The 21,527-nt window shown below is 41.6% G+C and overlaps 1 protein-coding gene across 2 annotated transcripts in view; it reads right to left on the bottom strand.

The window, feature by feature from the left end:
- The window catches only part of LOC127643727 (phospholipid-transporting ATPase ABCA1-like), a 41,889-nt gene that overhangs the window by 1,890 nt on the left and 18,472 nt on the right, over positions 1–21,527 (bottom strand). Inside the window, exons 9-49 of one of the 2 annotated variants that reach the window (XM_052126564.1) lie at positions 17,239–17,476; positions 17,003–17,142; positions 16,635–16,751; positions 15,992–16,186; positions 14,819–15,024; positions 14,522–14,698; positions 13,776–13,998; positions 13,219–13,440; positions 12,766–12,970; positions 12,558–12,671; positions 12,272–12,443; positions 12,056–12,187; positions 11,830–11,969; positions 11,574–11,711; positions 11,254–11,486; positions 11,068–11,140; positions 10,753–10,955; positions 10,606–10,654; positions 10,402–10,515; positions 9,931–10,079; positions 9,709–9,833; positions 9,362–9,460; positions 9,073–9,262; positions 7,933–8,027; positions 7,800–7,832; positions 7,585–7,690; positions 7,393–7,467; positions 6,197–6,366; positions 5,806–5,983; positions 5,539–5,654; positions 5,234–5,378; positions 4,901–5,024; positions 4,545–4,674; positions 4,304–4,424; positions 3,144–3,206; positions 2,883–2,989; positions 2,422–2,563; positions 2,202–2,336; positions 1,528–1,631; positions 1,326–1,418; positions 980–1,223 (exon numbers count right to left, since the gene is read on the bottom strand). In XM_052126564.1, the coding sequence (XP_051982524.1) occupies positions 980–1,223; positions 1,326–1,418; positions 1,528–1,631; positions 2,202–2,336; positions 2,422–2,563; positions 2,883–2,989; positions 3,144–3,206; positions 4,304–4,424; positions 4,545–4,674; positions 4,901–5,024; positions 5,234–5,378; positions 5,539–5,654; positions 5,806–5,983; positions 6,197–6,366; positions 7,393–7,467; positions 7,585–7,690; positions 7,800–7,832; positions 7,933–8,027; positions 9,073–9,262; positions 9,362–9,460; positions 9,709–9,833; positions 9,931–10,079; positions 10,402–10,515; positions 10,606–10,654; positions 10,753–10,955; positions 11,068–11,140; positions 11,254–11,486; positions 11,574–11,711; positions 11,830–11,969; positions 12,056–12,187; positions 12,272–12,443; positions 12,558–12,671; positions 12,766–12,970; positions 13,219–13,440; positions 13,776–13,998; positions 14,522–14,698; positions 14,819–15,024; positions 15,992–16,186; positions 16,635–16,751; positions 17,003–17,142; positions 17,239–17,476 (5,835 nt within the window). The remainder of the gene's footprint in view (positions 1–979; positions 1,224–1,325; positions 1,419–1,527; positions 1,632–2,201; positions 2,337–2,421; positions 2,564–2,882; positions 2,990–3,143; positions 3,207–4,303; positions 4,425–4,544; positions 4,675–4,900; positions 5,025–5,233; positions 5,379–5,538; positions 5,655–5,805; positions 5,984–6,196; positions 6,367–7,392; positions 7,468–7,584; positions 7,691–7,799; positions 7,833–7,932; positions 8,028–9,072; positions 9,263–9,361; positions 9,461–9,708; positions 9,834–9,930; positions 10,080–10,401; positions 10,516–10,605; positions 10,655–10,752; positions 10,956–11,067; positions 11,141–11,253; positions 11,487–11,573; positions 11,712–11,829; positions 11,970–12,055; positions 12,188–12,271; positions 12,444–12,557; positions 12,672–12,765; positions 12,971–13,218; positions 13,441–13,775; positions 13,999–14,521; positions 14,699–14,818; positions 15,025–15,991; positions 16,187–16,634; positions 16,752–17,002; positions 17,143–17,238; positions 17,477–21,527) is intronic. The other variant, XM_052126565.1, reaches the window with a different exon arrangement.

Below are 21,527 nucleotides of genomic sequence, written 5' to 3'. Positions count from 1 at the left end.
TTTCCAAGTTATAGACTGCAATGTGTCCGCTAAATTGATAAATCTGCCGACATTTGGCCATTTTAGGATTCTTGGCATTAGCGATAACAGTGCCTTGCTTGTCCGGTACATAGGCTAGGTCGATGAAAATCATTCGATATTTGGCCAATTGAGATTATTATTATTATTATTATTATTTCTCCCCAATTTGGAATTCCCAATGCACTCCTTGTGGTGGCGTAGTGACTTGCCTCAATCCGGGTGGCGGAGGACGAATCCCAGTTGCCTCCGCATCTGAGACCGTCAATCCACGCATCTTATCACGTGGCTTGTTGAGCGTGTTACCACGGAGACCTAGTGCGTGTGGAGGCTTCACGCTATTCTCTGCGGCATCCACACACAACTCACCACGCGCCCCACCGAGAGCAAACCACATTATAGCGACCACGAGGAGATTACCTCATGGGACTCTACCCTCCCTAGCAACCGGGCCAATTCGGTTGCTAAGGAGACCTGGCTGGAGTCACTCACCACACCCTGGATTCGCACTCATGACTCCAGGGGTGATAGTCAGCGTCAAAACTCGCTGAGCTACCCAGGCCCCAATTGAGATTATTATTTGTTTTATGTCAGCGTCAAAATATACCAACAAACTTGTCATCGGAAACATTAGTCATTTGTTTACCAATATTTTGTAATATAACAATTGATAAAAATGATTCATATTTAGTTTTTAAACAATCAAACAATCAAAATAAAATGTTCGAATTTTGAGTAAATACAGTATTTTGTAAAGTATGTTTGTTTTTCTTTCAGCATATATGTGTAAATCTCAATTCCTATAATTCAATTGTAAAAGCCTATACAAAATGTATATAGACCATCGGTCACACCGCTCTTTGGTTATCAGTATCGGCTATAGACAAACCCATATCGGTCGACCACTATTGCAAACTTGAACTTCTGAATTTGAACCAGTAACTCCAGTGGCTGTTCTTACTTGATCTAAAGTGGTCTGTGAGACGGAGTAGTCCTCGATGTGGAGCTGCTCTTTGTTTCTGGATAGAAGGCTGAAGATGCGGGCGAGGGACGTGAGAGAAGAGGGCAGCTGGTACTGCAGCATGTTCCTGTGCTTCTCCTTCAGGTTGCTGCCCTGCAGCTCCTGCTCGATAAACTCCATAACTGGCTCCAGCTGCGGATCGGACCCCGCCACACGCAGGATGATGGTGTACCCGTCACCAAACCTGGTGCAAAGGACAAAGGGCTGTTTAGAATAGTGCTCTTAAATTACATCTTATGTTATGATCAGTGTTTGGAAAGAAGGTCAACTACAATGATGTATGTACCTGTTCTTTAAGTGCTGCACACTGCCCAGACAGCGGAACCTGCCGTTGACCATGATGGCCATACGAGTGCAGAGAGCTTCACACTCCTCCATACTGCGGGGGAAACACAGTAAAGTCACGCTTAGGGGGATATATCATATGCTTGTCGCTTTAGCACAATGCACATGGACACATGGTCTCGTTTCTCAAGTTTCTCTCTCACCTGTGTGAGGTAAGAACAACGGAGCGTCCCTCTTTAATGATGCTGAGGATGCAGTTCCACAGGGCCCGCCGGGCTTTGGGGTCCATCCCAGTGGTGGGTTCGTCCTGTAACCACAGAAACAGCCAGGTTAACCGTTGCCCACAAATTAAGCAGGAAACAAAGGCAGAACACCAAGAGAAGAGGCAACAGCATAATCATATTCCTCGATTCTGACCGACAGACACCAAATATATGGAGTGCTATGCTGCCTGGCTTAAACTGGCAAGTGCATGCTGGTTCCTTGAGAATTTAAGCAGTTTACGGTGTATTAAAATGAGGTAAGAACCAAATGGAATAAAAGGAGGCCCTGTGGGTATCGCTTTTGTTCTGGGAAAAAAGGTGGCTGCCAAACAGTCCGAGGACTGTTACACAACAACACTGAACTAAATTGGAATGAATGTCATAAGCTCTTTTCGTGCAATGCAGTTGACCCTAATACACCGATCAGCCACCGTATTAAAACCTAATACTGAGATCACTGTGTTTTAGTTGTAGCTCGATGCCAACCATGACGTTTGCACTCCACTGTATATGTAAATGTAGAATGACTATCATGGAAACTGAATTAATCTGGTGCAAAAATAATGTATGTTTAAAGAGCATAGAGTTCTTTAGATTATCAGCTGCACACTCACCAAGAACACGACTGGTGGGCCTCCAATGAGTGCCATGGCAGTGGAGAGTTTGCGCATGTTTCCCCCACTGTAGCTTCCTGCCGCTTTGTCTACGTATTTCATCAATCCCAGTTTACGAATGCCCCAATCTGCCACCTGTGACAAACATCCAACCAATCAGCTCCATGTAAATCAGCTCCGTTATTGAGATTTTCTCTTTGGCAATTTAAAAAAAACGGACCTCGCACACTTCTTTCTCGGGAACGCCGCGCAGAATGGCGTAAAACTCCAGATGTTCTCTGCCAGTCAGCAGGTCATTGATGGCGTCAAACTGTGGACAGTATCCCATATTCTGATGCACTTCATCAATCTCTGTCAGCACACTGTGGAGAAAAAAGCAAAAAAATTGGTAGTATTAATAAAGGGTCACAAGACACTAAAACACGTTTGTTTTTAGATGATGACTAGCTTTAACATTAGGATTTTTGGATGTTTTCTTCAGGTATGAGCCATGAACTAAAGCTTATGGTTGAGATTAAACATCGCAGAAAATGCAAAAGTGCATTCACATGGTTTTCTGAATAAGAGTACAAAGGCAAAACTTTTATGCCATAATATAACCAGTTAAAAATACTTTTAATTAATAGATATTATTAGCTGAAAGTAATGAAATCAATAGCATGCGATTTGATTGTTTTTTACCTTTTCCCCGCCAAGTATGCCTCTCCGCTCGTGACGACAGAATCGCCGGTGAGCATCTTGAAAGTGCTCGTCTTTCCAGCACCGTTCACACCGAGCAAACCAAAACACTGAGGAAAGAAAGAAAAACCACCATCAAAATCCAGTAAACTTATAACGTAATTGGGAAATTCTTCCTTAAAATATATGGCTGTGATGTTTACCAGGCCAAAGTAAACCAAAGGCTGACTGCTCATGGTAAATCTGCAGAATAAGTGATCTCACCTCTCCTGGTGGGATGCCCACACACAGTCTGTCTACAGCTGGCTTCTGTTTCCTCTTATACACCTGCAGGAACAGCAGTTTAATTGCATAAGTCAACAACAACACTAATACAACTAGAAAAGAAAAGTTGGTCAAGGCAAACTTTAACGTTGGCTTGACAAAGCTTTGCATAATATTGTTTAAAAAGCAGAACGTGCTGAGTGACTCCAGGCAGGTCTCCCAAGCAACTAATTGGCCCGGTTGCTAGGGAGGGTAGAGTCACATGGGGTAACCTCCTCGTGGTCGCGATTAGTGGTTCTCGCTCTCAATGGGGCATGTGGTGAGTTGTGTGTGGATCGTGGAGAGTAGCATGAGTCTCCACATGCTGTGAGTCTCCACGGTGTCATGCACAACGAGTCACATGATAAGATGCGCGGATTGACGGTCTCAGATGCGGAGGCGACTGAGACTCATCCTCCGCCACCCGGATTGAGGTGAGTAACCGCGCCACCACGAGGACCTACTAAGTAGTGGGAATTGGGCATTCCAAATGGGGAGAAAAGGGGATAAAAAAGCACTGAAGATACAGACAGACAGACAGACAGACAGAGATTGACAGACAGATAAATAGACAGACGGACAGACAGACAGACAGACAGATAGATGGATAGACATAATGAGAGATGGACAGACAGACAGATATAAATAGACAAAAAGATGGATAGATAGACAGACAGACAGTCAGATGGATAAATGGACAGACAGACAGACAATCAGATGGACAGACAGACAGTCAGATGGACAGACAGACAGTCAGTCAGATGGATAAATAGACAGACGGACAAATAGACAGACAATCAGACAGACAGACAGACAATCAGACGGAGAGACAGACAGACAATCAGACGGACAGACAATCAGACAATCAGATGGATAAATAGACAGACAGACAATCAGACGGACAGATAATCAGATGGATAAATAGACAGACAGACAGACAGACAATCAGATGGACACAAAGACAGTTAGACAGACAGACAGATGAATAAATAAACAGACGGACAGAAAGACAGTTAGACAGACAGACAGATAGACAGATAGACATATAGATAGTCAAAAAGATGGACAGACAGACAGACAGGCCGATAGATAGACAAACGGATAGACGGAGCTGCACAAACCTTGGTGAGTTGTTTGAGCTCCAGGATATCAGACTGTCCTCCACCACACAGGATCCTCTGCCTCTCTCTGGCCACATCCTCATCCTCCTCCCCTATTGGCTTTAGCTTGGTGCTAACCGACCTATTAATCAGAAAAAACAACATTTAATACATATTGTGCATACATAACATACAACTCATTTCCATAATTTTTTCCACTGTGAGTGCGCAAGTGTAGGAGGTGTGGCTGTGGGGTTGTCACCTGGCCTTGATGCAGAAACGGTATTGGATGAGAACAGTGATGCAGAAGAAAACCACGCCCTCTACAGCCATGGCAAAGAGATTCTTGCCCACCATGTCCCACGCCAAAGGAGAGCGGAATCGATTCTCGCCTGAAAGCATTAAAAAAAAAAACATGTCAGAAGAGGTTTACCACAACTACATCAACTAGAAAATGCAAGAAAGTGTAGCTATTCTGAAGACTGAACGTCTTATTATAAAAGACTATAAAAACCACACATAAATACAAAAAGTAGCAGTAACTTGCTAATTAAGTTTTGCTAAATTATATGGTATAAATGTGGCTGAATGGTGCGTTTGTGCTTAAATGGTACATACCAAATCTTTCCAAAGCATCAGCCATAGCTTGATTCTTCACCATGTCAATGAGACCTCTGCCCAGACAAAAGTGAGGAAAGATCAAGAACACATTCTTCAAGATGTTGTTGATGCCACCAATCTCCTGGAAAAGAAAAGTTCATTTAGATTCAATTACATCAGCAGTTCAATTCTGTGATTGTAAGGATGTAGTGAAGGATTGGTTTAGCATTGCTGCTTGTATTTTCAATGACTTATTTCCATTCAGAACATTTAATGGGTGCAATTTGTTCCAGTAACTTCATCCGAATATTTCACACAATGCATATAAAATAGACCAGAGTATGAACTTACATTGCTGCCAAAAAGCTCCAGGACAAATGTGGACACACTGCCATTTATCCCAATGAGGATATTAACGCTAGTCAAAACCACATATGCTGTACTGGGAATCTTAAAGAAGAACGAAGCTGGGTACATCAGAGGTGTTATGGACCACCTGTATGGACACAAAACAAGTGATATGTAATGACATTTAGCTCATCAATAAGGAGATCATTTAGGAGTCATATGCATAATCAAATAAGAACACATGCACATCGCTAGGACCATTTAGGGATACTAAATGGACACTATATAATCAATCTTTTGGGTCTTACCCATAGAGCAACAGCAGAAGTGCAAGAACAGGCAGATTGGTAGAGGACACGTAGGCCTCTTGCTGGAAACAGACGAAGATGATGATGACCAGGGTCGCAGGAACAATGTAGTTGCACTAAGGGAAAAGAAAGATGAGTAAATCAGTCTGAAGACACACATACACAACACAGAGTCCTATTTATTTATTACAACTACTACAAGCATTTTTTATCATGTTTAAGACTTGTAACACATGCACATACATCTATACATTATATCGTACTAACCATGTCCCAGACAAAGTTGGCCAGCCAGTAGAGGAGGGGCTGCACTCCACTGATGAACTGCATGTGTTTGGCTTTACTCACTCTCTCCTGGATTAGAAACACCACAAAGCTGGCCGGGACGAAGGACATGGCGAAGATGACGCAGATGGACACCAGCACGTCCACTGAGGTCGTCATTCTGGGAAGTCAATGGGGTCAGAGGTCAAGATCTGTTTTCACACTCGGTTCAATTACTTGGTGCGAAACGGAGTTCTATTTCCCCTATATTATATAGTTCCCAAGAGCACAAAACAGCGTTTATACCAACAAAAACTAATCAAAATCTGACATAAAGCAGACTCAAGAAACTTCTAGAATGAAAACGTCCCAATTTGCTGTCATTGTTACTTACAGTGCCACTTGCGAGAGCTGCTCCTTGGTGAGGTTGAGCGGATGGTTGAAGGCTTTGATTCCAAACTTTGACCGGTCCAGGCCGGGGGGCAGATTAGCACGCAAGACGCCATTGTTCATGACATTGAGAAACGCTCCGATACTGTGCCAACCTTTATTATTGAACCAGATCTACACAAGGAGAAGACAATCATGAGATTACTCAAACAGAACAACGAAAGCCTTTAAAGCCCCTCAAAATTGTGCAATCATGTTTGTGAGTTCGGACATAATAATGGACTAAAATAGAATCAATTTGGCCTCAAATGTCATTAAAGAAATATTCCGGGTTCAATAAAAGTTAATCTCGTGGCATAATGTTGAGCTCCACAAAAATGCATTTCGACTTGTGACAGTGAGACTCTTATAGTGGAAGTGAATGGGGCCAATTTTTGGAGGGTTTCGAGGCAGAAATGTGAAGCTTACAAATGTATAAAAGCACTTACATTAATGCTTCTGTCAAAACTTGTGTATCATTTGAGATGTAAAGCTGTTTAAATATTCGTTTACTGGGATTAAAGGGTTTAGGGCGTCCGGTCATCCTGGCAACGAAGATGTAAAATTTTATAAGTTAACACTGAAAATGTTAGTAAGCGATTTTATCGCACAAAAATCATGTTAGCATGCATTGTTTGCATCTTGTGGCTGGACTTTTGAAACAGCGAGTATTTTAACGTTTGGCCCCATTCATTTCCATTGTAAGTAGAGTTCAATCGATAATGGATTTGGCATATACAGATAACTAAGTTGGTGGAAAAAGATGATAACCGATTCATCGGTCGGTAGTTTTTAAAATCAATTAATAGAATATTACAACAACTATTTTCTTAGTTGGCACAGACATAGAGGAGTCCAAAATAACTAAAATCCCAGATGTGTTTTTTTTTCCTAAACCAAAATCCCAATAATAGTCCGAAAAAAAGGAACATTAGGTGCATAATGTTGGATTTTTAACACTAAACAAGCCTGAAAGACACCAGGGACTCTTATTTTGAAATGAAGGAGACTTGGCTGGGTTTTAGATATATTTGAGCAATCAAGCACTTGAAATCTTGTGAAAGATTTGTACAAAGAGTGCAAACTTTCAACACGTGTACGATAAACTGGACAGACATGGTCAGATAAATAGTACATCCAGTCAGAATGCAGTGTACTCACCTTGACATTGTTCTTGGTGTCAAGACCTTGGATAAATGTTGACAGGCTTCCCAGGAAGCGGTCAGAAGCAGTACCCTATGGGTAGCAAACAAAGCTTGGGTTAAAGGGCATATATCCCAAACATCGGGCAACAACATGGCCCCTATTTGCTGATTAACCAACTTGTCTGTGGAGCAAACGAAGGTGACGTACCGCTTGAAGACTGAAGCGGTTACGAATATGTGAGATGGCATCGGTGATGTCATCACCAGGAGGAAGGGCCTGTGAGCTTATGGCACCCAATGAGAATCCACCATACCTGTAAAACAGCCAATCAAAAAGATTTGAGTCCTCATTCCTTGAATATGAAGTTTAAATGCATCATAATTATGTGCTGCATTATAACGGATCTGAATTGGTAAGTGTACCTGAATTCATTGACCCAGAGTTTGTTCTTCAAGCTGAATGGAGAAAACAAGACAAGAAAACAAGAGTTAACTGCTATTAGGTGCCAAGAAGGAACGTCAAGTTAAACGGTATTTCTGGATTTGCTGAACCCACCTTTTCCCAATAATCTGAGCATATGTTTTCACTAAGTAATCAGAAATGTTTCTTCCTGTCAGATTCTGTAAGGTCTCAGTGGTGGTGACTTTAATCTATGGACAATCAGAAAAGAAAGAAATTAATATTTATCACATAGGAACAAGGTGTGAGGAGGAGAACTTCCCAAGTGTTACAGAGCCCCCATCTAAAGAGCGGCTCCTGACAGAGATTAGCAGACTGGTGAATGGCTGCTGGGGACTGGACAGGATCATCAACAGTCACTGGGGACCAAACAGGCTCGAAAGTCACGGGAAGCAGGACAGACTCGTCAACTGGCTCGGGAAACTGGACAGGCTCAATGAGTACAGGGAACTGGACAGGCTCGTGGACAGCCTCAGGGAACTGGACAGACTCGGGGAACTGGACAGGCTCATGGACAGGCTCTGGGAACTGGACAGCCTCGGGGAACTGGACAGACTTGGGGAACTGGACAGCCTCAGGGAACTGGACAGGCTCATGGACAGGCTCGGGGAACTGGACAGGCTCGGGGGAACTGGACAGACTCGGGGGAACTGGACAGACTCATGGACAGGCTCGGGGAACTGGACAGGCTCATGGACAGTCTCAGGGAACTGGACAGACTCGGGGGAACTGGACAGACTCATGGACAGGCTCGGGGAACTGGACAGGCTCATGGACAGTCTCAGGGAACTGGACAGACTCTGGGGAACTGGACAGACTCATGGACAGGCTCGGGGAACTGGACAGGCTCATGGACAGGCTCAGGGAACTGGACAGACTCGGGAACTGGACAGACTCGGGGAACTGGACAAACTCAAGGAAATGGACAGGCTCACGACTTTTGTTTAACAAACTAAAAGTCTAAACCTTAATACTCTGTCTCCAATCGCTATTGTTAACTTTTGTTTAAAATAGCTAAAGCCAAACATTTTTTTATTTGCAGCAGCGAGACCAAAGCATTGCTATGGGACTCCTCTATTGCGTAAATACACACAGAATGATAATTCATTTAAATGTGGTGGTCACTTTGAAACCTGTGTAAAGCAAATATAGCCACAATGATACTGTATAATACATAATTAAGGAGTACTGAATTAAAATAGTACATATTGTATAATATTAGGTGAATATGTTCACCTGAGTGGGTGGTAGACCACCGGCTCCTGGTGGACACTCTGGAAGCATCTTTTTCCGTCCTTCACAACTACACTCACACAAAGGCGATGGGTTCTCCATACTCCAATTCCCATTCAGAAACACATCCAGAACAGATTCAGGAATCTCTGGAACCGTCCACTCTTCATCTTTAATCGGACATGATTTGCGGCTGTTTTACAAAAGACAGAAACAAAAACGAATGATTGTCTTTGTCTTTTTGATTTGGACTGCAGCAGTGTGATATGGTGGAAAAGGTTTTAGGGCTCACATAGATGTCTGTTCGTCTTTGCATTGTTCAGTGTAATCCGGACTGTCCGTTAGAGATTCAAGCAGCATGTTTGTATGTCTGTCCTCTGGTGCATCATTGCTATAGTGAGAAGACAACAGTGTTATTATCGTTAATGAAAACTTAATGGAAACTGCATGACAACATTTTCGTTATCTGATGTAAAAATAAATAGCAACATTGTTGGAAAAAACATTAATGAAGTGTGTAAAGTATGTATAAGATTGCTAAAGAATAGCAGACTTACTGTATACTGTGTTAAGTAAATACAGTAGTAAGCTAGTTGTTAATTCCAAACATAGCCCAAAACTCAGGTGTGTCATGTGTACCTGATGAAGGTGAACTGCTCTTCATACATGCTGGACTCCAGAGCAAGGCTGGGATACTTTCCAAAAGGAGGGACGATGAGACTGAAGACCAAAGCAATGCACACGAACACAGCAGGCAACACAATCTGGAAGACGTATATTTTTAAGGAGATGATTAGGAAGTGTTACATAATTGCAAAATCCATTGCAAACATCTCATTATATATTTAGGGAAGACTATACCTGAGCAAAGAAACCTTTTCGGGAGCGTCGGGCATACAGGAAGCGTTTCCAGAGCAAAGCCACAAACTGCTGTCTCTTCAGACTCCAGCCCTTCACCTGGAACGATCCTTTCCCATCAGCACCGCCCAACCAGTCTGTCTCACGCGATTCTGTAGGTGCAGATTTATTCCAGTTATAGCCCACATACAATAATAGCTGCAATTTCACTCATTCTGTACTTAAAGGAATAGTTCAGCCAATAGTTTAAGGTGTTTTTTGACGTTTTTGGAATATTCTTGAAATTCCTCCTTTTGTATCACAAAGAACAAACAACAGCAATTTGCTATGGAACAATTTTTGGGTGAACAACTCCTTTAAGCAAGGCGAGAGCACACATATACTTCAGCCTTCAAACACATACTGTTTATGAGATGGTTCGGAGCTCAAAATATCTTTAAAGTGGGATGGATGAAGGATGGGTAAAAGAACTACCTGGATCACCTTCTGAGTCATTCAAATCAAAGTCATCTTCCGTAAAAGGCTTCAGACAGCTCTGGTGGTCGCCAAAAGCGTGTCGGCGGTTCCTGCGAGCAGGTATAATTCCATCTGTACGACAACATAAGATTTGAAACTTTAGATGCTGTTAGTAAATGTGAACTTGAAGCATTCCCAACAATGAAAGTGAAAACTGTTTACCTGATAATTCGGCATCAACACCGCTGTCCTCTGCAACTTTGAGGAATATCTGCTCAAATTATCACAAAAATAAGTCAATTATATCCACTTTCATCTTGCATTAAAGGAAATAAATCATAGATTTTTGGGGTAATAATAATATGTTACCTCCTCCAGGGTCGTGTCAGAGATGCCGTAGCTAGAAATGCCGAGGTCCGTGAGCCGATCGTCTATCTCGTGGAAGAGCTCCACAAACGCTCCAGCTTTGGCCGACTCGTGCGGCAGAACGTAAGTGAGCTCGTGACCAAGATCTTCAACTAGTCTGGCTGTAGGAACGTGCTTGAAAATCACATTCGAGATCAGGGAGACATCTAGAACATGGAGACAGTTGAGAAAACGCATGTATGAGTAGATGTTGACCTGATCGTCTTTATGAGATTGTGAACTGAAGAGATGTTTGTGTATGTATACAGATGACTTTACCTATGGTGGTGGTTTCACTTTCATGGTCACTGCCCAGCCCAGCATCAGAGCTGCTCTCAGACATGTCGTCCTCCTACAGAGAGAATGAAAATACACAAATATGATACCAAGAAATTGAGAAAATTGCAAAGATATCAACCAGTCCAACTCCTCTGCCCAATGATACTTCCATACAAGGCTTCATACCTTCTTAAGACTTCCCTTGGAGTAGGACACGGTGCTACTGGAGGTGCGACAGGAGCTTGCAGAGAGATCAAAGTCCTTTTTCACCAGTGTCAAGTAGTACCCCGTTCCCAGTTGGGTCTTGAGGAACAGAGAGGAACCTACACAGCACAGCTTTCCATGGGAGATGATGGCAATGCGATCGCCCAGGATATCGGCTTCGTCCATGTGGTGGGTGGACAAGATGATAGTGCGACCTGAAGAAAATGAACACACGGTTTTATAGAACTTCTCAGGAAGACCAACACTGCAACGTTTGTATTGACAGAATCTATGGTATCTACCTTGGCGATACTTCAGCAGCAGGTCCCAGATGCCACGGCGAGCGTAAGGATCAACTCCAGCAGTGGGTTCATCCAGAATCACGACCTTTGAACCTCCAACAAAAGCCAGCGCTACTGATAACTTCCTCTGCATTCCACCTTTGGTAGAACATAGCAGGTACGTCTATTATTGTTGCATTCTTGTCATTTTGGATAATCTAGCAAAGTAAATACTTCTAGCTAACATAACACTTAATGTTCATCTTTATTTCTGTACCTGAGAGTTGGCTGGTGCGAGACTTGCGTTTATGAGGCAGGCCGAGATCCATCACTATCTGCTCCATCTCAGACTTCACCTTCTCTTCAGGCAACCCCTTCAAACTCGCATAAAACCAGATGTGTTCCTCCACAGTAAGCCTGGAACACAAGAAACTGGTTCTCATTCTAGATCTTGTTGCATGTATAACAAAATAGCTTCAAAAATGGTTTTCGTTGGGACGTACATGCTAAACAGGACGTTATGCTGCGGACACATGCCCAGGTTTTGACGTATTGTATTTAGATCGGTCCGGATATCTTTGCCCATGATGTATGCAGTCCCCGAGGTGGGTGGGAATAGGCCAGTGAGAATAGACCTATAAAAAAAAGACATACTGAGCATTTAATGTGTACGAAAGATAAGAAACGGTGTTTTAAAGATCTTAAGTGTTTTTTCTTACATAGTCGTGGTTTTTCCAGCACCATTGTGACCCAGGAAGGAGGTGATCTGACCTTCATAAAAGCCCAGAGTCAAACCGTCCACCGCCAGTTTACCATTGCTGTAGACCTTCACCAGGTTCTCTATGTAAACACCAGGGTCCAGATGGGCTGGTTCCTCTTCAAAGCATGCAGCTAGAAGGACAATCAAACCATTCATTTGGACTAGCTTCAACTATCTTTTTTTATACAGTCTTAAAAGATAATAATAACGCTAATATTCTGTCAAATTTGGTAATGTTTCTATACCTTCAGCATTTTCTTTGTTGTTGGTGGGTGCTGATGAAGTCCAACCACATTTCTCTCCACACCAGTATGACTTGGTGAAAGGGAAGTACCATGGACGGGGAATGCCATACTGACCTGTGAGAGGGATGTTTTACATCATCAAAAATCTCAAAGCTCTCTGATGTCTCACAAGTATGAATTTGAGCCAAAATGGCCAGTAAACGCTTACCAGGGAATACAGCTTCAATGTACCAGGTCATGATGGCGTACAGCACAGAATCAAAAAGCATGAGAGAAATGGATGTGGTGAGACTGTAGCTGTCTTCCTGCATGGGACTGGAGAGCAGGTTACTCCACTGAATGCCAACCCCCTGCTCCTCAAACAGAGCAAAGTACTCGCAGCCGAAACCAAACGCCACTGGAGACAACAGACTCTGAGGAAGAGAGAGAAGTGAAGACGTTCAGTGGAGTATGGTATAAATAGAATTAAAAAGGAAATGACGAGGCAACAATGAGTCCGACCTATTAGGGTTTTTAAATGGCCGATATCTAAAGATATGGGTGGCCGTTATCGTGCACAATCATCGGCCGATATTCTCAAAATGGCCAAATATCGGTCAATTTAATCTTCCTGGCCGATATATACCGCTCTATCGTTACAGATGACATGATTGACACTTACCACTACCACTTTCGCCCCAAAGCCCACATAATCCTGCCAGGCCACACACAGGACATAGGGCAGGTAAAGGGTGAAGTATATGATACCCCCGCAGGCAGCAGCGAGGTTAGCCCGTGAGAACAGCGTACTGATTAGGAAACACTGCATGATGGTCACAACAGCGAAGGAAGCCAGGAACAAGTAGATTACACCAGGGTCGCTGTATGGGAGAAGATTTCCCATCTGAGGCAAAAAAAATAGAAAAAACAAATGTTAGAGACACTTTTTTGCTTTACAGAGAATGCACTTGGCAACAAACGAGCAAAAGCCAAGCCACAAATGTTTGCCGGAAGTTTGCAGCTTTTCACCGGTAGTGGTGAACCTGCAGCAAACCTTTGGCGACAATGAAGAGTTTGCCGTGGGTGAAAATAATGAGTGCCAAATTTGCAGCAAGTTTGCCAGAACTCTCGATTTTTGTAATTCAGTTTACCACTTTATGAACACATTTTACTGAAAACCGTGCTGCTCATGTAAATATCAAATTCCATTCAATTCAATTCAATCAAGACGCTTCTTACCTTCAGGATGAGCACCAGTAGGGCGGCGCTGATGAGCAGTGGGATCAGACTACTGATGAACCAGCTCAGCCACAAGGTTCCATTATCGAGACCCATTATCCTCATGGTCTCCTTCAGTCGAGCTTCCTTCTCGTACACAACACCTTTAATGATGATTGCCACCGAGTACATCCACGCCAGAGTCATGAACAGAGGCATTGAACGACTCATGACCCGCAAGAAACTAGAGCGAAGGAGACAGGGTGGTTAGACTTTCAGAAAGATAGAAAGCTGGTATAATGTAAGACTAAGGCTCAGTTCCAAAATCAAGTGAGTTCACTACACAGGCAGCATTTTAAGGCAACATAGATGCGCTCCTGACGTAAGGCCTGTTCTAAAAATGTAAGACAGATAACTCGTTTTTTTCTCCTTTGCGGAGAATGCAATCGTTATCATTAATATGCTAATATTATAATAATATATCTATTTTTAATAGTTATAATAATTGACTATTTTATCCAATACTTGTGCAGTACGTCCTATGCATTTTTATGCTTATTAGATTTACAAATAGGTCACTTATGAGGTTCCATTTCACTTAGGATGCAGCCTTACAAGGCAGCTGCCTATGTAGTAGGCATTAGACAGCAAGGCAGCTCACTAGGTTTCGGAACAGAGCCTGGAACGGTTACTCAAGTGAGCTGTGAATCTGTGATCATAAGAAGTAAATAAGACAGAACTAAAGACTACAACATGACAGTTCTTACATGTCATCCACATAGCAGGGATAAGGCATCTGCTGGAGGTAAACTCCAGTTTTCTCTTTACTGCCTGTCAGTGCCCGGATGATTCCGTTCTCAATAACATCCTGCAGGTAGGAAAAGCCGCCCCAGATGTAGCGGAGATCTTCAAACGGGTCAGCCCGAGGACCAGGGTCCCAATAGCTACAGCAAACACAATAGTTTTAGAGTAGCATTTGCGGTGTCAAGTATTAAGAAGCTATAAGAATGAATGATTAGCCAAATTCAGCTTAATCACTACCATAGAAATATGGAGTCTCATACCCATCCTTGATCTTGTTGGTGCGCTCCACATTATCAATGTCCATACGGATCTTGTAGTTGACGTTGGGCGGCAGCTCGGCTGTGTTGGATTGCATATCAGGAAACACTATCCCAGCCCAGAACTTGCGATCATCCAACAGACGCATGGATTTATTTACCAAACGCTCCTCATTAGCCACCGGTTCCAACTTATCCAGGGTCACACACTTTAGGGAAGAAGTAGAACAGTTCATCAGAAAGCAGTCAGGGCCGAGTTAACAATGGTCGATTCTGGTTTTTGGGTAAAGTGGGACAATTTACAAGATTATATCACACTATAACGAGGTCAATTCAGTTGTTTTGAACTAGCAAAGACTTCTTTGGCATAGCATAATTGATTCGTTAGTGTAAATTATATGCAAACTGAGAACTGTTTCATTGTCTGATGTGCCGACCTGACAGTGACCCAGAACAATAAAAGACTAAGCACTATAAGAGGAACAAAATGAGGTACAAACTGATTCTGTTTTCTTAGAATCATTCAATTGATTAGCGACGATGATGTGATGCCCACTTTGAGGAATAGGTCACCTAAAAATGTAAATTCTCTCATCATTTACTCACCCTCATGCCATCCCTGATGTGAATGACTTTCTTTTTTCTGCGGAAAATAAAGCCTTTAAGAAGAATATTTCATCTCTGTAGGTCCATACAATGCAAGTCAATGGTGACCAGAACTTTGTAGCTCCAAAAAAGCACATAAAGGCAGCATAAATCCTTATGACTCCAGTGGTTTAATCCATGTCTTCAGAAGTGTTATGATAAGTGTGGGTGAGAAACAGATCAATATTTAAGCCCTTTTTAACTATAAATTCTCCTCACTGCCCAATAGGTGGTGATATGCATGAAGATTGGATGTGAAAGTTAAAGTGGAGATTTATAGTAAAAAAGGACTTTGATATCCATTTCTCATATCACTTCTGAAGACATGGTTTAAACCACTGGAGTCGTATTGTTTACTTTTATGCTGCATTTATGTGCTTTTTGGAGTTTTAAAGTTCACTTGCATTGTATGGACAGACCTACAGAGCTGAGATATTCTTCTAAAAGTCTTTGTTTGTGTTCAGCACAAGAAAGAAAATCATACACATCTGGGATGGCATGAGAATGAGTGCATGGTTTGTGTATGTATACCTCCATGAATCGGGAGATGGTCTGTATGGCCTGATCGGTCTCATTGAACACCTCTCGCCATGTGTAGGCTGTCCCGTGGGGACGTGTGTCCTCTGATGACTTGGACAGAAAACTGGAAACATCTTCCACACGCCAGTCTGTCCCAGTTAGCTTGGCATTAAAGAAGCGAGCGCTAGCGTTGTTTTGGAGGAGTGTCTGTTTGGGAAAAATAACATTTAATTAAGTAACAGTTTTGCATTATGAAAAATAACACAAATTATTGCATCAATATATGAAATAAACAAAAAACACTTTTATTACACACTACCAGCTTGACCTTAAATGTCATGCCAAGACATATTGGGATTTGGCCTGGAGTTTTGTTGCAATAAAAAAAAACATACCACTTTTTCATTTTTGCAACAGAGGCACGAATGAGTCCTACTTTTCCCCAGGGGTTTGAATAAGTGTGCATCCTGCATAGCACTACGCGTTGTGTGCCATGTGAGCTCAGCTTTGAAGTTAGCATGCAGTACCACTTATGTCCAAAAGGAGGCAGCATGTTCACATTTGAGCTACTCGCAGCTAAACCATGCAGTAAGAGGTTATTTTGTTTTTCAATAGTCTCTTGGTTTAAGAGGATGCTTTTTTATGTGTAACTCACCCGAACCAGGTCCATTTCCTCACTGTCCTCCATAAAGTTCCAGATTTTGGGTCTTATCTCTTCCCACATGCCTCCGAGATCCCTGAGCACTCCCAGCTCTTGAAATGTCTTATTGACCTGAGAGTAAGAGAGATACAGTTAAGATGGTATATAAATAGCCACACTTTAGACTTGTGGCATAAAGTCTGGTAAACCGAGAACAAAATATAGCAAGGCTGTTTCTTATAATGGTTGTACGTGTGTAAACTTTGAGAACTCAGAATTACGGTTTACTTTACAGACAGACAGCAAAGCGAAACACACAGTTTGGCTCGTGCATATCTAGTTTACTTGATTTATCACAAAATGCTCATTAGCTGTGTCCTGACCTCTTGGATGATCCTCTGCGTGGCCGGAGTATCTGGCGTGAACAAGATCTTTCCCATGAGCAGCGGCTTCAGTGCCCTCCAGATCATGCGAGAAATGGGACTTGACTCCAGACCTTTCATTAAGTTGTTACAGTAGGGCGCTAAAGGAAAGACAAAAAGGTTTGTAAACAAGTTAGCATTGTTCATCATTTTAGCCCTACAATTCTTAAAAGAAAGCGATATATGAATTCACTCACTGGAGGAGTTGTCGTAAAGAGACTCATCGTCGCTGTCATTGCCGTAATTACCAAACAGGGCCTTGTAGTTGTTGTCCTCGTACCAATTGAGGGACTTTATCTTTAGACCTCCGCCCTCGGGATGGCCGCAGACGATCCGGGACACGGCCTGATACATGTGGTTGGGGGACTGTGTGCTGTTTCCAGTCAAATACCGGATCTCGTTTCGCATGTCTCGCCAGCTCTTCATACTCGCAAACTGAGATGTGCAAAGAAATGTTTTAGCACTTAAGCGTAAAACATCTAGGTAGAAGTAGGAACTACTTAAAGGTGAAGTGTGTCATTTCTGCACCACCTGTGACAGAAAACGCACGTTTCCTGAACACTCCCCTCATTTATAATTGGTAGAACAAACTGGTAGTCCCAGCCCAAAACTCTCGCCATTATTTGAGCCAATGTTGCAGTGTCGGGCTGGTCGGGAGGCTCAAACAAACAGCAATGTTTTGAAAGCAAGACTAAGCGAGTGTTTACAAGATTAGCGAGAATAAATCTACAAGTGTCTTACTTATATTTGTCTCTGGAAATAAAGCTGGGATAGGAGGGAATGTTTAACATTGAAAATATTAAACACTTCAGCTTTAACCCCTTAAACTCTGGTGCAATTTTGGGCTGCCGGCCGCAATTGTTCACACTCAAATTTAAAAGCTCATCATTCACATATATTCATTTTTCAGAGAATTATTCATAAATAATATTGTATGTGTTTATAATCTTATGATAAAAATAATAATAAAAAAAAGAATATGTATATATATATATTTATTTATTTATTTTTTTGATTTGTAAACATTCTGGTTCTGTTCACTCTACCTCACTTTGAAAAGTCACATTTTATTCCACTAGTTGGCAGCAAGATATATATATATATATAAAAAAAAAAAACAATTCTCTATCATATTCCATTGCAATAGGCAGATCTGAAAACTAGGTGGCACTCTAAAGCATTTTAGCCCTCACAGATGTGCTCGTCCATAGACATTCAGTCTAATATTCAGTTCAAGCACCACCCTTGATATTTCATCGACTATCTCGGCCGCTGAGTGGACTAGAAGCTCAATCTAAGCGGCATTAAAAAGCTGAGATCCTCCGCTTTGAGAGGGAGGATTTAAAACATTTGATCATCAATAGTCAAATATTTATTTTCTAATTATATATTTTGCATGCTTTTCCTTCTGGATAGCATATTTTGTTCTGGACATCTAAGATATAACATTCGATAATTCAGCCAAGCAAGCTCACAGACAAGTCAACAATAGCTCGTGTTTTAGAAAACTATCAAAAGTAAAAGCAAATATAAAGTTTTTGGCTACTTGGGGCAACTTGGGGCTTTCAGCAGCAGTTAACGGAGCATATAAGAGATGTTTGTATTTGATGACTTATGACAGAAATCATATTTCACTTTATGATTCTTTTGAAAATCTTTCGAACTGTGATATTAGGGCAACATATTTAAATGCACAGTTATATTCCTGAGAGTGAGAGCTTTCATTTGATATATGACTTGTCCATTTATGTTCTATGTAAAGGACTTTTATTTTCATATAAATATTTCTACCCATTACCTCTAGAGGGCGCTAATTTTCAACATAAATACGTTTAGGCCTTATTTTGTTATTTTAAGTAACATAAATGCAGAAGTGATGGTTATCTCTTAAACGTTCAGATTTTAAGCTTTCAAATGATACCTCATATGCCTGACTTACATATCAAGAGACTTTAACGTTTTAAGCATAAAATTTTTCGTGACATAGCGCATGAACATTTTTTATTAACATCTAGACACTGCATGACATTTAATGTTTGTGCGTAACAAATTATTTTGCAATAAACCATATATTATTAAAGCTGCATGAAATTGATAAGACTAATATTCTGAAATGGGGGACGCACAGAAAATTCCAGTGTGCAAACATGACGACGATCCATGCCCATTAGATGATTTTATTTTTATGTTTTTGTTTAGGTGAGGATCATAAAGCGAGTGTTCAGTCCACGTGTTTTCCTGCATTTGGACATCTCCGATGTGTCACAGGGTGTTATTATTATAAAAGTGTTGTCAGTGTCAGCTGACGGGTGTTACTGATGATGACTAAACCCAAACATAATAATGATAATAATAATAATAGAGAAATATGCTTATTCTCTCCAGATGTCTGACTTGTTTTTATGATCCACATTTAAAATAACAGCACATAGGTTTTGGAACAAAATAAGGTTTTTGTAAATAATGACAGAAGTTTAATTTTGGGATGAATTATTCCTTGAAACGTATGTTCTTATATATGTTTTGAATCCGCATTCAAAGATTAAAAAAGGCTCTTCTGAATTATCTGTAAAAAGCCTTTCGACAGTATTTGTGTATATTCAAGTAGGTCTGCGCTGCACACAAACAATGTTCACAAAATTGAATGTATAGCATGAATTTTGTGTTTTTAAGGCTAATCCAGTGCTTGGAGAGGTATGAAAGGGAGTTTATGAAAATCAGAGTCTTGTGCCACTTGCTTGGCAACAAGCTGAACTGGGGCGCTGCTGTAACACGTTTGTGCATGCCTGTGAAGAGAGGTTACTATCGGTCATTCTTCAGAGCTCGAGAGAACAAAAGACGATAACCTACTCTCAGACATTCAATTGCAATCATTGAATCATGTGAAAACGTATTGTGAAAATGACGAAATGATGTAAATAAGAGTGAGATTGTTTTCATTCTGCATTAAACCCATGGCTTGACGTGTTACATAAACCTTTGTTTGAATGTTTGATTATGGGTTATAATCGGTCAGGTTTGTAAAGGATGATTCAATATTATTCACAGGGTTAAAAACACTTTTGTCATGTGCAATTCCCAAAATCACACTAACAATGAACAATACTTAACCACATTGATTAATCTCCATTAATGTTCATTTCTACATATATATGGTACTTTTAATGCACAAAATGTACTAGTAAATGTTAATATTAGTTAATGCATTATGAATACTTTCACAGCATTTATTATTCTTGGTTAATGTAATATTCTACATATAATTAAATCCTGTTCATGGGAGTTTTCCAAGCGTGCGTTTCCTTGTTTGTTCTCCCATGAGGGGTCGCCACAGCGGACCATCCGTGATCCGCATATTTGCCGGATGCCCTTCCTGACGCAACCCCCAGTATCTGAGGGACTCTCACTCTCACCTATGGGGCAGTTTTAGAGTCTCTAATTCACTTAGCCTACATGTTTTTGGACTTGTGGGGGAAAGCGGAGCACCCGGAGGAATCCCACGTAAACACACGCAAACTCCACACAAAAAGGCCCCGTTGAGCCAGGACTCAAACCCAGGACCTTCTTGCTGTGCTAACCACTGAGCCACCCCTATAAGTTAACATGAAACCTTTTTGTAAAGTGTTACCCTTAAAATCATCTATTCACTTTAACATGGAATTTTTGTTCCCCAAAGAGCTCACCCGATAGCAGGAATCTAAGTAATGCTACATTCTTGTGCACATGTACGTCTTGTAATTCTGCAACAGTAAAGTGCATTTCAATGAAAAGGTTCTGACTATCAAGCTCGACTTCGGCTACATCATCCAGGAGTCATGTATCCTGTTAGATCATCAAGTGAGGTTTCTACGCCCACTCCACACTTAGCTCAGCATGTGGATCGTTAATAATGGAAGAGACTTATTGTTACATCTGTCGCCTTGTAAGCTATTATAAGAGGCATATGAAAAAGCCCTCGATGCCAGACCAGCATGCAAACAGGTCCGCATAACTCGAGAAATAAGGCACAACCTGGAGTAACCTCTCTGTCATTGGCTTCAGCAAGGGTTACTATAGTTCAGCTCTTATGTGAGAACAAAGAGGAACTACTGCCAGTCAGTGCTGCGTCGGCATTTACTCAAATTCTGTTTCAAACAATGAAACTATGCCGGACTGGAAAACCGGATTGCTTATAATACAAATTCCCAGTCAACAAATGCCCTGTGTGATGTAGAAACAGGACAGAGGAGGAAAAGTCCCTTCGAGATCTCAATGCATGTTACCTCACATTTACAGAGCTCAGCACTTTTGCCCAGAGCTGGCAGGAGCTGTGAGCCAGAGTCTTGTGATAGGGCAAGCTGCTGCTGCTCCTGCTAACTCACTTAGCACTCTTGCTCAGATTTGGTTTCTAAACTCTAGACACCAAATACTTGGGAGCAGCGATACTGAAGTGGGCTGAGTAAGTTGGGTGGCTTTGGAAGGTCCTCATCAACAGTATGGCTAATAT

This window comes from Xyrauchen texanus, chromosome 5 (genome assembly GCF_025860055.1).
Source record: "Xyrauchen texanus isolate HMW12.3.18 chromosome 5, RBS_HiC_50CHRs, whole genome shotgun sequence".
In the NCBI taxonomy this organism is placed as follows: Eukaryota; Metazoa; Chordata; class Actinopteri; order Cypriniformes; family Catostomidae; genus Xyrauchen; species Xyrauchen texanus.
This window is presented reverse-complemented; position numbering and strand designations above follow the sequence as displayed.